The sequence below is a fragment of the Mesoplodon bidens genome (genome assembly GCF_964165515.1).
Source record: "Mesoplodon bidens genome assembly, chromosome: 15".
Taxonomy (NCBI): domain Eukaryota; kingdom Metazoa; phylum Chordata; class Mammalia; order Artiodactyla; family Ziphiidae; genus Mesoplodon; species Mesoplodon bidens.
Genome location: NC_138171.1, coordinates 38683521 through 38698202, shown reverse-complemented (window position 1 = coordinate 38698202; position 14682 = coordinate 38683521). Strand labels below are relative to the sequence as shown.

Sequence of the window (14682 nt, the reverse complement as noted above, 5' to 3'; positions counted from 1 at the left end):
CACCCCTGCCTCACAGGAGAAGCAGCCCTGGAGATGGAAGGGAGGGAAGATGGGAGCTAAAGCACTCACTCACCACCCCAAGTCCAAGAAAGCTCTGGCTGCTGTGAAGGCTTGCCTTTCTGGGGTTTGCAGACTAAACACCCCCTCAACCCTTCACATATTGCACTGGAGCCACAACATGGGTGGGCACTCTTGATTGCCCAAAACAGTAGCAAAGGCCTCCTTTTCCCACCACTCACTCATGTTCACTGTCTCTAGGGCGGTGCCAGACCTTGTGCCCGGGGCTGGAGACCCAGATGACGCTGCTGTGGCCCCTGCACCTGAGTTGCTCCAGGAGGTGTAAAGATGTGAAAACAGGCTCTCCCAGGGATTGCAGTGCCAGGCTCCACCACAAGGGGATGCTGTGCTCTGGGGCCATGACCACTGTCCAGCAGTAGGAGAACAAGAAGCCAGGACGTTAGGGTTGAGCTTGGTAAGGCAGGGGGACCCAAACAGAGGGAACAGCAAAGGCGCAGACGGCCTAGAGGGGAGCATAGCTGGAATGGAGAAGCAAAGTGGGAGAGGGAGGAAATGGACAGGGCTGGTAGAAATGAGGCCGAAATGCAAGGTGGGTTCTCAGGCCATCTGGGGCCTCACAGTCTGCTACAGACCATGGGGAGCGACAGAGCACTTCATGCAGGAGACCAAACTTAGCATCTGAATGGTGAGTCTGGGTTATTGAATATGGCTGACAGAAGGAGGAAAGGGGGCAGCCAGGACCCTGGCCTCATTTCTCAGGAGAGATGACCCTGGCCAACTCAAGGGCCTTCGCAGTGCAGCCAGGAATGGCAGGGGGCATCACAGATGTTGAGGACTGGCTGGCATCCCACTTTCCGAACCATGAATGTGCCCTTCCCCCAACCAGGGCATAATTCCTCGTGGGAGCAGCTTTGGCTGCATCTTGGTAGGGTTCTTACCCCAGCACATTAGACTCCCCTGGAGAGTGGGGAGAGTTACCTGTGCCAGGACTCTACCCCAAAGAGTCTGATTCAACTCATCTTGGCTTCAGTACAGTTTTTAAAGCTCCCCAACCCACTCTTAAAAAATAATAAAAAGGGGACTTCCCTGGCAGTCCAGTGGTTAAAGACCCCATGCTTCCAATTCAGGGATGCAGGGGGTGAGGGTTCGATACCTGGTCAGGGAACTAAGATTCTACATGCTGTGTGGTGTGGCAAAAAATAAATAAATAAAAGTTTTTAAAAGAGTAATAAAAAGAATGCAGAGCCACAGAAGGAAAGAGCACACTCTGTAGTCACTTTACCTCCCCTTGGTTTTTATTCAGCTGGTGGGGAAGCAGGGGCTCATGATGTTGAAAACTAGCTCCCCAAAGGGAGTGTGGAATGAGATCGTGGTGATGGTTGCACCACACAGATAATAGGCTAAAACCACTGAATTGTACACTTTAAAATGGTTTTACGGTATATGACTCACATCTCAATTTTTTTTAAATGAATGTGGTAGAGAAGGCAAGAGGTGTGAATGCATAGCAGGAAGGACGGCCAAGAAAATGTGAGTTAGTCTAACATCCCTTGATGGTTAAAGTTTCTATAAACACAGTGGAGGGTAGCATAAAGGAGTAGGAAGACCACAGAGGTCTTTACCTTGCAAAAGTTGGTCTTGGAGCATCTCGTTTGAGATGTTTTCCAGGAGCTGTCCACCTGAGCTGGACCAGCGGGAAGCTCTGGCAGCCATCAGCTGGACCACAGCCCATCTCCCCCCACTAATAAGCACCGGGCACTGAGAGGGTCCTGAGTAGAGAGAGCTGAGGAGAAGTGAGCAGAGACCCCCTAACAGGCCTGTAGGTAGCAGCTCAAGTTGTATTCAGGGAAATAGATAATCAGTGCCTAGGAACTCAGTATTACAGTGTGTTGTGGATTCCACAATACAGGTGTCAAAACTTAAAAATTTAAATGAAGGACCCAGCAATCCCAATCCGAGGTATCTACCCAAGAAAACTGAAAACATGTTAACCCAAAAACTTGTATGGGAATGTTCCCAAAAAATCAAACTCTGGGCTAATGTAAAATGTGTACATGAATGTTTTGGCGTTATCCACAATAGCCCAAAAGTGGAACCAACCCAAATATCCATCAACTTATGAATGAATAAACAAAATGTATATCAGGAACAAAACAACACCATCGCCAGATGATTCTGTTGCACAGCCGAGGTTGAGAAGGCCATGGTTAAGAGGTAGAATCTGCCTAAAGGAATCCCAAAGTCCCCATGGAGAACACTGCCTCCTCTGGCTGCTCTGTGGGGCAGTGGCCTCATCCTGCCTTCCTCCATTCTGAGGCCAGAGGGATCAGGGGCAGTCAGCCCCAGTGTACCTGCTAGGATGATGCATCCTTCTTATTGCTGCATCCCAAGCACTGGCAGGTCCTGGCATATGGAGGGTGCTCCGAAGGATGTACCCAATCAGCCTCTGCTGCTTCTTCAACATTCCCCCACTGGAATGAAGGTCAACTGCAGCTATGGAACAGCTTACGGTCAGTTTTTGTCTCCAAGGGTAGACTCAAATGGGGCATTTTCTTTTTTCTTTTTTCCTAATGGAAGTATAGTTGACTTAAAATATTGTGTTAGTTTCAGGTGTACAGGGAAGTGATTGACTTGTATATGTTTTTTCAGATTATTTTCCATTATAGGTTATTGTAAGATATTGAATATAGTTCCCTGTGTTATACAGTAAATGCCTGTTGCTTACCTATTTTATGTGTAGTAGTGTGTATCTGTTCATCCCATACTCCTAATTTATCCCTCCCTCCCCCCTTTCCCCTTTGGTTAACCATGAGTTTGTTCTCTGTCTGTTTCTGTTTTGTATATAGCTTCATTTGTATTATTTTTTAGCTTCCACAATATAAGTGATATCATACAGCTTTTGTCGTTCTCTGACTTATTTCACTTAGCATAATACCCTCCAAGTCCATCCATGTTGCTGCAATATTTCATTCTTTTTTATGGCTGAGTAATATTCCATTGTGTGTGTGTGTGTGTGTGTGTGTGTGTGTGTGTACATACACACCACATCTTCTTAAACCAATCATCTGTTGACAGACACTTGGGTCATTTTCATGTCTGGGCTATTGTAAATAGTGCTGCTATGAACACTGGGGTTCATATATCTTTTCAAATTAGCGTTTTTGTTTTTTCTGGACATTTTCCCAGGAGTGGAGTGGAATTGCTGGATCATGTGGTAGTTCTGCTTTTAGTTTTTTTTTTTGTTTTTGCTTGGTTTTTTTGGGAGGGGTGGGCTGCATTGCTTCTTCATTGCTGTGCATGGGCTTTCTCTAATTGCAGCAAGCTGGGGCTACTTTTCGTTGTGGTGCACAGGCTTCTCATTGTGGTGGCTTCTCTTGTTGCAGAGCATGGGCTTCTAGGCACACGAGCTTCAGTAGTTGTGGCTCGCGGGCTCTAGAGCACAGGCTCAATAGTTGTGGCGCACGGGCTCAGTTGCTCCACAGCATGTGGGATCTACCTGGACCAGGACTCGAACCCATGTCCCCTGCATTGGTAGGCAGATTCCTAACCACTGCGCCACCAGGGAAGTCCCTACTTTTAGTTTTTTAAGGAACCTCCATACTGTTCCCCATAGTGGCTGTACCAATTTACATTCCTACCAACAGTGTACGAGGATTTCCTTTTTTCCACATCCTCTCCAGCGTTAATTATTGTAGACATTTTGATGCTGGCCATTTTGACCGGGGTGAGATGGTACCTTATTGTGGTTTTGATTTGCATTTCTTTAACGACTGGCGATGTTAAGCAGCTGTTCATGTGCCTGATGGCCATCTGTATGTCTTCTTTGGAGAAACATCTATCTAGGTCTTCTGCTCATTTTTTGATTGGGTGGTGGTTGTTTTTTTTTATTATTGAGTTGTATGAGCTGTATCCATATTTTAGCTATTAACCCCATCAGTCCTATCGTTTGCAAATATCTTCTCCCATTCCGTGGGCTTTTTGTTTTGTGGATGGTTTCCTTTGCTGTGCAAAAGCTTTCAAGTCTGATGAGGTCTCATTTGTCAAATGGCATTTTCTGATGGGCATGACTTCATGTCCTCTACTCTCTGGTCTCCTGGCACTCGTGCTGCCACCAGGCTACCAGAGCGATGGCAAGACTAAGCTACTCTGCTCTCCAGCCCCATGGGCCATCCCCCCTCCACCAGCTACATCTCACCTGTTTGCCTCCTTGGCAAGACAGTGGACTCCTGGTTTGAGGAGGTGACCACGGTATCTGGATTTATCCTTCTAAATGGGACTGCTGAGCACGCACCTCAGTGTGGCCCCAAATCTGAGAAAAGACATCTTAGAAGGGCTCCAAACATTGTCTCAGCTCAAGCTTAACCTGGCCTGCTGTTGCTCCAGGTTAAATAACAAGGTTCGTGTGGAAGAAAGGCCAGGATTTCTTGATTGGTGCAATGTGAGTCTCTGGGGGTGGCTGGTAATGCATCCTGGCAGAGAGAAAGGCAGGTATGGGGCTGTCTGGGGAGGGGATAAGTTCCTGGGGGTCAGTCCTGGGCGCTGGGACGATGGCTGTCTCACAGGGCCGGGCCCGTGCTGGGTGCTGCCCCCAAGGTCTGTCTGTACGTCACACCACACGAGGCAGCTGGCCCGCGGGACAGTTTGAGTCACTCTTGTTGCTGGTCGGGGGGCGCTGGGACCCGGCGTCACACAGGAGAACAGTGTCGATCTTCACGGACGCAGCCCGAGCTTTTGCCCGGGCGCGTGGCCAGGTCGTCACCTGCTGGGCCAGCCAGCACCGTTTCGACTGTGTGGTTCTCAGCATCTGACTGTCGCACAGAACACAGCAAGCGCATGAGTGTTTGGGCACTTATTATGGGCAACCATCTATTCAGGGGACAAGCGTGGTCATGACAGGATTCTGAGTGTGTCAGGACTGACCTGACGAGAGTGGTGAGCCGCGTCTTCTATTAGCTGATGTAACGTTTTGCGCACAGTGAGAGCCGTCCCTCCCCCAGAATCGTTATGAAGTGGCAGCCTGCACGTCTGCCGGGGACTCAGGGGACGGAAGGCGGAGACCCAAGTGCCTTGGAAGGGACTGTCCACTCACCAAAACGGTGGTGGAGTCCCTATGCCTTCTCAGGGCTCTGCACAGGCCCCAACATCTGTGAATGGACGGAGTCTGAGTGTGAGAAGAGAGATCACGTCGGAGATGGCCCGTGGTCGCTTCACCCAGGGTGTCATCCACGCACTCGATAACGTGAGAGGAGCCCGGGGCCTGTAACACTGACCCTTCACAGGAACAAAATGAGAAATCACAGCAGCTGAGCCAATGGTGTAGGCGGCCTGTGTGTTAAATGCTGGGAGAGGCTGGGAACAGGACAAAAGCTGAGAAGGGACACGAGCACAGAGGACAGCCATGGGAAGGGTCTGGCAGATGCGCTCCAGCTGGGAACCCCTGTCACCACAAAGGGCACAGACCCCACTGGGAGACACTGGGTTTTGGGGGGGTTTTTTGGATTTTTTTTATTTATGTGGACCAATTTTAAAGTCTTCATTGACTTTGTTACAATGCTGCATGTGTTTTATGTTTTGGTTTTTTGGCCATGAGGCATGTGGGATCTTAGCTCCCCGACCAGGGATCGAACCTGCACCCCCTGCATTGGAAGGCGAAGTCTCAACCACTGGACCGCCAGGAAAGTCCTGACACTGGGTTTTAAGACAAATCCAAAGATGTCCCTTAATATACCCTGGGTGCTGTGTCCAAGGTGGAAGTAGTTACTGGACCTGAGTCGTGGTTGCCACTTGAGGGGACGAGGGGAGGCTAAAAACCATTCCCACCTTCGACAGAGACCCTCCATCACCACCATCCCCTACAGTCCCCGAACATCACTAGGGGAACCCCGGCCTGCCCTTCGGGGACATCACCCTCCTCAAATCAGCATGTGCTTCAAGGCGTGTATCTCCCTGAGGCTGGATTACTGCCGTTCACCACTGGGGTGACATGGTCCTCGGCCCAACTAGAAGCTCCAGGAAGGAAAATGACAGATGGTTTTCAATTTCTGTTTCAAGTTTATGGAAAAACTTTGCTGTAATAAACATAAGAACTGGTCCCCCTACAGAGAAGTGGAGGTAGTAGGAGCCCAGGTGAGGGGTCCCAGGGCCGCTGCCCCAGACACCGCCTGGCCGGTTCGAGCTGCCTCAGGTCGCAGCGAGGATGTCGGGTCAGTGACGGCTCCACTTTAAACCGCCGCCCCCGGCACCACCTGTCCCTCTCCGGCTTTTCCTCCACAGCCCACGCAACCACCTAATGCACTTTGCATTTTGCTTGTCTGTTTTGCCTCCTCGAATGTAAGTGTCATGAGACCTGCTTACAGGGATTCTGTTTGCCACCACGTGACCCAGTGGGGTCAACAGTACCTGACAAGTATGGGGTACAACAGTAAGTGTTTGCTGAGTGAATGAATAAAAGATGATGGGGGATGTAGGCAAACCGTGAGTGAGAGCCTGCTCTGTGACATGACTGCCCAGTTGGTTTTATACTTCATCATTTTCTCCCAACAGCACTGCGGGAGCAGACTCTGGTCAGAAAACAAACAGTTTTCAAGTAGGACTGTCTTCTAGAGTATTTTTCACTGGTTTCTAGTTGCCTCTTTACCGAAAGCCTTGTTTTTGAAAGCTAATCTCTAAATGATCAGGTTAAAATAAAAAGGCCTCTCCAGTTCTTAAAAACGAAAAAGCAGAAAATAGACTTTATTCCAAGAGAGATTTTTAAAAGACGTTTTTAAAGAAAAAGACAAGTTACACTACTAATGCAAATGTTTGTCACTGTTTGTTTCTGAATTTTCCTTCTCCAAGGCTAGCACTCCAGCCAAGCTTTCGCAGGATGTGTTCAGAGCCCTTGGCCCACAAGAACTTGGCCTCGCTCTTCTCCCGAGGGGACTTCTCAAGGCTTCTAAGCCAGGCAGTAAGAGTGGTTACAAGGCTGCTGAGAGCCGTGGGCCCACAGGGTCCTGGGCTGGCGCCCACTGGCATTTCCAGGAAGAACCCCAGTGCAAGGGGTTTCGGCTGGTGTCCCAACAGCCATCAGAGACGGCTGAGCGGGCTAAGCTTTCCAAAGACCAGACGTGACACCAGGAGCCGTCGTGTGTTCCCCAGAAGCAGCCGAGATGAGCAGATCATCCTCGCCCTGCCGGGGCCACACACCCCTGGGGCTCGGCCGATAACGGCGGCATCTGTGCTGAGTGCAGCACGTCTCACCCTCGGCAGTGGGGGGGACCCCGTCCCGGCGCCTCCAGTCACACCGCCCCGGGCTGCCGGGGAGCGCGGCACACCACACGGAGCGCCCCATCCACAGCCCCAGGGGCTGCTGCCTCTGCTGCGCAGTCCAAGCAGTCCTGAGGCCGAGGCCCGGCTCGAGCAGGCCGGGAAGGAGGTTCAGATGAAGGACCTGGCCAGCGTCACCATGTGGTCCACACCACACGCCACATCCACGGGTTCCCCAGGCATCGTCACCTGAACAAACAAGACCCAGCACACCATGAGGAGAGATGGCCTGGCGGTGGCCGATCAAGGGCCTGACCCTGGCTCTGCTCTGGGTAGGTGACCTGACCGCTCTGAGCCTCGGCTCCCTCACCTGGAAATGGGGTGCTTACACCCACCCGGCAGGTCTGCTGGGAAGGGCAGAGCACACACCGTGGGAAGGGCCGTCCTGACTCCCCACCCAGACCCGGGCAGCACCCCCCGAGAGGCCACTCTGGGCACGCTCATGGACCCTGCATGCACCGTCCTGGGACGTGCACACCCCACAGAGGCCGTTCCCCATGAGTGTGACTCCCCAGAGGTCAAACCTGTGCTCAAGCCAGCTGTTCAGTGACTCTTCCCAGGGGTCACCAGACAGCTGCCTAGAGCAGCTCCAGAAACCCTCCTGCCCTGCCCTGCCCTGCCCTCAGGGTCCACTGTGGGAAGGAGGCCTCCCAGCCCAGTGTCTTCACCCGCTCTACCCGTCAGCTCCAGACCCAGGCAGTCTGCTCCCGGGTCCTGTGCACCCCGGAGGAGGGGTGTTTACTGCGTCTCAGAAGGTGCCAGAGGCCTGGCTGGCAGCCCTGCCAACAATGCCACCCACACTGACACCACTTCATCACAGGCAGGCCCAACCCTCCAGGTGACGTGCAGACAGCCTCATGCGGGTGTGGAGGCTCCAGCCTGCTGGCCCTGAGGGTGACTCTCACTGCCCCACAGCTGGGCCGTGGAGATGGACCCCCCCCCCTCCGAACTCCATGGTGCCCACAACACAGGTGGGACCTCCAGGTGCACACAGCCACCCAGTTCTCCAGGACAGGGGCACTTTGCTTCCTCCTCTTGGTGTATTATTACTATAAATGTTATTATTATTACTACTATTACTTTGAATAGGTGATAGCCACGTGGCTACGATATAAAATGACATTCAGTAGAAAAGAAGAAAAGGCATTAAATCCCGTTGGACGCCACCCTGTCATCACATGCCCTGCTCCCCACCTTCCCTCTGAACTGGAAACTACTTTTAACTGGTTTCTTGTCTTTCCAGAGATTCTAGACGCAGAAAGCGGTGCGAGTGTAGTGTCTTCTTAGGGGGCAATTTCTAAGACAGAACACCTGCACCACCTCCTGCTCAGCCCCCGCCAGGACGCTGATGCTGCTCTTCTGACCGGATCAGAATCCTGCCATCCCTCCCCAGTGGCAGCGCTCAGCGGGGCAGCGTGACAGCTGGAGAGGGATCCGCAACAGCCTGCGGAGTTTACTGAGCTTCAGAGGGAGAGGCCTCGTCCAGATGGCCTGCCCTAAAAGCCCAGAGGCAGCAACATCAACCGTTCAGAGACAAGTCCATTAGGGTCTCCCGGCCACAAGGCAAACGGATGCTAGTAACCAAGTCGTGCTACTCACCCATCCCTAAACAAACGCCTTCAGCAAAACCTGTTACAGAAAAATCACTGAACAAACATGCAGCAGTGCCCTCAGCTCATCGCAAAGGCCCAGAGCTGCAGAAAGCGTTCCAGGCTGGCCATAGAAGCGGAAGAAAACATGCTGCCTGGGGTGACCAGGCCAGGTGAGCTCCTAGCAACCTCCCCGGGCCACGAGAGCACCTTTATTGACCTTCCTCAGGAAAGGGCCACTCTCCGCGCTAACCTGCGGCCAAGCTGTCACACTTAGGCACCTCTGTCCTTGTTCTCCAAGGGCTGTGACCATCAGAACCCAAAGCAGAGGGAGCCACCCCGCCTTGGCTGACTCGCTGGGATGATGGTCATGGCTGACGCTGGCCCCAGGAGCCTCTCTGGGGAGCAGCAGGTGGCTCCCGGGGCCTCAGCCCCCCCCAGCCAACTGCCTCTCACTGTCAGCCTCTGAACTGAGTCCAAGAGAAGGCTGCCCTCAGCCATGTTTTACTTGTGACCTCATCAGGGTTAAAAGGAGTTTCTATTCTAAACCAATTTACACTCACATTGTTGCAAAGGCAAGCAGTTCCAGAAAACGAACCATATTTGGCCTGAATGACTCTGAAAAGTTTGAGCAGAATCAGTGTACGAACAGCTCTCTGTACCAGGACAAGTTCCCAAGACACACACCCACCAGCTGAAGGGCAGAGGAAGGCAGAGGAGGAGCGCTGGACCAGCTGTGATCCGGCCACCGGACTTGCCGTGTCCCCACTCGGCTGCACCCAAGATGCCCTTCCCCGGCGCCCAGAAGCCAGGCCACACCCCGGAGGGGAGCCGGCTCAGCCTGCGAGGAGGCCCAGCCCCTGCAGCACGCCCTCCCCTGGGGCGTCAGAACTGCCAGGGCCTGTGGCTCCTGAAGCAGCCAGGTAAGAAAGAGGCCCAGGAAACAGAGGGTTCCCAGCTTGTGCTCCAACCCAAGCCCCACCAGAGAGGCGCACGGCGAGGGGGAAGCATAGTCTGCACTCAGAGCACTGAGTTCACGTCGCAGCCCACCCACTGCGCAGCTGAGAGACTGGGCCAGCGGCTTCGAATCCTGAAGTCAGTGTGCACGGGGGCAGGCTGGGGGGGGGGGGCAGCCCAACCTTCGCAGGCTGTTCTGAGGATAAGAGAGACAGTGCAAAGCACCAGCCCCAGGGACAGCTCCGGGCCCTGAGAATGGCGGTCATGTGCGATGTAAAGTGAGGGCATGGCCTGGGTGGGGGAGGGGCCACTCGAAAGCTCTCCTCAGTGTCCTGTTTCCAGGCCCGCAAGGCTGCCATCAGGCAGAGGGTCCCCACCTCCGCCTCGCCCTCCCTCCACCGCGGGGATTCCAGGGGAACCCAGCTCAGGCCCTCGCAGAGGAGGGGGACCATGGTGACGTCTTTTTCTTTTTTTTTTTTACATCTTTATTGGAGTATAATTGCTTTACAATGGTGTTAGTTTCTGCTTTATAACAAAGTGAATCAGTTATACATATACATATGTTCCCATATGTCCTCCCTCTTGCGTCTCCCTCCCTCCCACCCTCCCTATCCCACCCCTCTAGGTGGTCACAAAGCACCGAGCTGATCTCCCTGTGCTATGTGGCTGCTTCCCACTAGCTAGCTATTTTACGTTTGGTAGTGTATATATGTCCATGCCACTCTCTCACTTTGTCACAGCTTACCCTTCCCCCTCCCCATATCCTCAAGTCCACGCTCTAGTAGGTCTGTGTCTTTATTCCCGTCTTACCCCTAGGTTCTTCATGACATTTTTTTTTCTTAAATTCCATATATATGTGTTAGCATACAGTATGTCTTTCTCTTTCTGACTTACTTCACTCTGTATGACAGACTCTAGGTCATCCACCTCATTACAAATAGCTCAATTTCGTTTCTTTTTATGGCTGAGTAATATTCCATTGTATATATGTGCCACATCTTCTTTATCCATTCATCTGTCGATTGACACCTAGGTTGCTTCCATGTCCTGGCTATTGTAAATAGAGCTGCAATGAACATTTTGGTACATGACTCTTTTTGAATTATGGTTTTCTCAGGGTATATGCCCAGTAGTGGGATTGCTGGGTCATATGGTAGTTCTATTTGTAGTTTTTTAAGGAACCTCCATGCTGTTCTACATAGTGGCTGTACCAATTCACATTCCCACCAGCAGTGCAAGAGGGTTCCCTTTTCTCCACACCCTCTCCAGCATTCACTGTTTCTAGATTTTTTGATGATGGCCATTCTGACTGGTGTGAGATGATATCTCATTGTAGTTTTGATTTGCATTTCTCTAATGACTAATGATGTTGAGTATTCTTTCATGTGTTTGTTGGCAGTCTGTATATCTTCTTTGGAGAAATGTCTATTTAGGTCTTCCACCCATTTTTGGATTGGATTGTTTGTTTTTTTGTTACTGAGCTGCATGAGCTGCTTGTAAATTCTGGAGATTAATCCTTTGTCAGTTGCTTCATTTGGAAATATTTTCTCCCATTCTGAGGGTTGTCTTTTGGTCTTGTTTATGGTTTCCTTTGCTGTGCAAAAGTTTTGAAGTTTCATTAGGTCCCATTTGTCCCATTTGATTCAGTCTTGGCAGGCTGTGGATTTCTAAGAATTTGTCCATTTCTTCCAGGTTGTCCATTTTATTGGCATAGAGTTGCTTGTAGTAATCTCTCATGATCTTTTGTATTTCTGCAGTGTCAGTTGTTACTTCTCCTTTTTCATTTCTAATTCTATTGATCTGAGTCTTCTCCCTTTTTTTCTTGATGAGTCTGGCTAATGGTTTACCAATTTTGTTTATCTTCTCAAAGAACCAGCTTTCAGTTTTATTGATCTTTGCTATCGTTTCCTTCACTTCTTTTTCATTTATTTCTGATCTGATCTTTATGATTTCTTTCCTTCTGCTAACTTTGGGGTTTTTTTATTCTTCTTTCTCTAATTGCTTTAGGTGCAAGGTTAGGTTGTTTATTTGAGATGTTTCCTGTTTATTAAGATAGGATTGTATTGCTATAAACTTCCCTCTTAGAACTGCTTTTGCTGCATCCCATAGGTTTTGGGTCGTCGTGTCTCCATTGTCATTTGTTTCTAGGTATTTTTTAATTTCCTCTTTGATTTCTTCAGTGATCACTTCGTTATTAAGTAGTGTATTGTTTAGCCTCCATGTGTATTTTTTACAGATCTTTTCCTGTGATTGATATCTAGTCTCATAGCATTGTGGTCGGAAAAGATACTTGATACAATTTCAATTTTCTTAAATTTACCAAGGCTTGATTTGTGACCCAAGATATGATCTATCCTGGAGAATGTTCCATGAGCATTTGAGAAAAATGTGTATTCTGTTGTTTTTGATGGAATGCCCTATAAATATCAATTAAGTCCATCTTGTTTAATGTATCATTTAAAGCTGTGTTTCCTTATTTATTTTCATTTTGGATGATCTGTCCATTGGTGAAAGTGGGGTGTTAAATTCCCCTACTATGAATGTGTTAGTCGATTTCCCCCTTTATGGCTGTTAGTATCTGCCTTATGTATTGAGGTGCTCCTATGTTGGGTGCATATTTACCATTGTTGTATCTTCTTCTTGGATCGATCCCTTGATCATTATGTAGTGTCCTTCTTTGTCTCTTCTAATAGTCTTTATTTTAAAGTCTATTTTGTCTGATATGAGAATTGCTACTCCAGCTTTCTTTTGGTTTCCATTTGCATGGAATATCTTTTTCCATCCCCTCACTTTCAGTCTGTATGTGTCTCTAGGTCTGAAGTGGGTCTCTTGTAGACAGCATACATATGGGTCTTGTTTTTGTATCCATTCAGCCAGTCTGTGTCTTTTGGTGGGAGCATTTAATCCATTTATATTTAAGGTAATTATCGATATGTATGTTCCTATTCCCATTTTCTTAATTGTTTTGGGTTTGTTATTGTAGGTCTTTTCCTTCTCTTTTGTTTCTTGCCTAGAGAAGATCCTTTAGCATTTGTTGTAAAGCTGGTTTGGTGGTGCTGAACTCTCTCAGCTTTAGCTTGTCTGTAAAGGTTTTAATTTCTCCATCAAATCTGAATGAGATCCTCGCTGGGTAGAGTAATCTTGGTTGTAGGTTTTTCTCCTTCATCACTTTAAATATGTCCTGCCAGTCCATTCTGGCTTGCAGAGTTTCTGCTGAAAGATCAGCTGTTAACCTTATGGGGATTCCCTCGTCTGTTATTTGTTGTTTTTTCCTTGCTGCTTTTAATATGTTTTCTTTGTATTTAATTTTTGACAGTTTGATTAGTATGTGTCTTGGCGTGTTTCTCCTTGGATTTACCCTGTATGGGACTCTCTGTGCTTCCTGGACTTGATTAACTATTTCCTTTCCCATATTAGTGAAGTTTTCAACTATAACCTCTTCAAATATTTTCTCAGTCCCTTTCTTTTTCTCTTCTTCTTCTGGAACCCCTATGATTCGAAATGTTGGTGTGTTTAATGTTGTCCCAGAGGTCTCTGAGACTGTCCTCAGTTCTTTTCATTCTTTTTTCTTTATTCTGCTCTGCAGTAGTTATTTCCACTATTTTATCTTCCACCTCACTTATCCGTTCTTCTGCCTCAGTTATTCTGCTATTGATCCCTTCTAGAGTATTTTTAATTTCATTTATTGTGTTGTTCATCGTTGCTTGTTTCATCTTTAGTTCTTCTAGATCCTTGTTAAATGTTTCTTGCATTTTCTCTATTCTATTTCCAAGATTTTGGATCGTCTTTACTATCATTATTCTGTATTCTTTTTCAGGTAGACTGCCAATTTCCTCTTCATTTGTTAGGTCTGGTGGGTTTTTATCTTGCTCCTTCACCTGCTGTGTGTTTTTCTGTCTTCTCATTTTGCTTATCTTACTGTGTTTGGGGTCTCCTTTTTGCAAGCTGCAGGTTCGTAGTTCCTGTTGTTTCTGGTTTCTGTCCCCAGTGGCTAAAGTTGGTTCAGTGGGTTGTGTAGGCTTCCTGGTGGAGGGGACTAGTGCCTGTGTTCTGGTGGATGAGGCTGGATCTTGTCTTTCTGGTGGGCAGGTCCACGTCTGGTGGTGTGTTTTGGGGTGTCTGTGGCCTTATGATGATTTTAGGCAGCCTCTCTCTAATGGGTGGGGTTGTGTTCTTATCTTGCTAGTTGTTTGGCATAGGGTGTCCAGCACTGTAGCTTGCTGGTCGTTGAGTGAAGCTGGGTGCTGGTGTTGAGACGGAGATCTCTGGGAGATTTTCGCCATTTGATATTACATGGAGCTGGGAGGTCTCTTGTGGACCAGTGTCCTGAAGTTGGCTCTCCCACCTCAGAGGCACAGCACTGACTCCTGGCTGCAGCACCAAGAGCCTTTCATCCATATGGCTCAGAATAAAAGCGAGAAGGAAGGAAGGAAGGAAGGAAGGAAGATAAAAAGATAAAAGAAAAAATAAAGTAAGGTAAAATAAAATAAAGTTATTAAAATAAAAAAATAATTATTAAAAAAAAAAATTTTTAAGTAAAAAAAAAAAGGGACAGATGGAACCCTAGGACAAATGGTGAAAGCAAAGCTATACAGACAAAATCTCACACAGAAGCATACACATACACACTCACAAAAAGAGGAAAAGGGTAAAAAATAATAAATCTTGCTCTCAAAGTCCACCTCCTCAATTTGGGATGATTCGTTGTCTATTCAGGTATTCCACAGATGCAGGGTGCATCAAGTTGACTGTGGAGATTTAATCCGCTGCTCCTGAGGCTGCGGGGAGAGATTTCCCTTTCTCTTCTTTGTTC

The 14682-nt window shown here is 48.7% G+C and overlaps 1 protein-coding gene across 3 annotated transcripts in view; it reads right to left on the bottom strand.

Moving 5' to 3' along the window:
- Nucleotides 1-6719: 6719 nt before the first annotated feature.
- The window catches only part of RCC1L (RCC1 like), a 41559-nt gene continuing 33596 nt past the window's right edge, over nt 6720-14682 (bottom strand). For 2 of the 3 annotated variants that reach the window (XM_081257798.1, XM_081257796.1), the window contains one exon: nt 6720-7512. In XM_081257798.1, coding sequence (XP_081113924.1) covers nt 7103-7512 — 410 coding nt within the window. In that variant the 3' untranslated portion in view covers nt 6720-7102. The remainder of the gene's footprint in view (nt 7513-14682) is intronic. The other variant, XM_081257797.1, reaches the window with a different exon arrangement.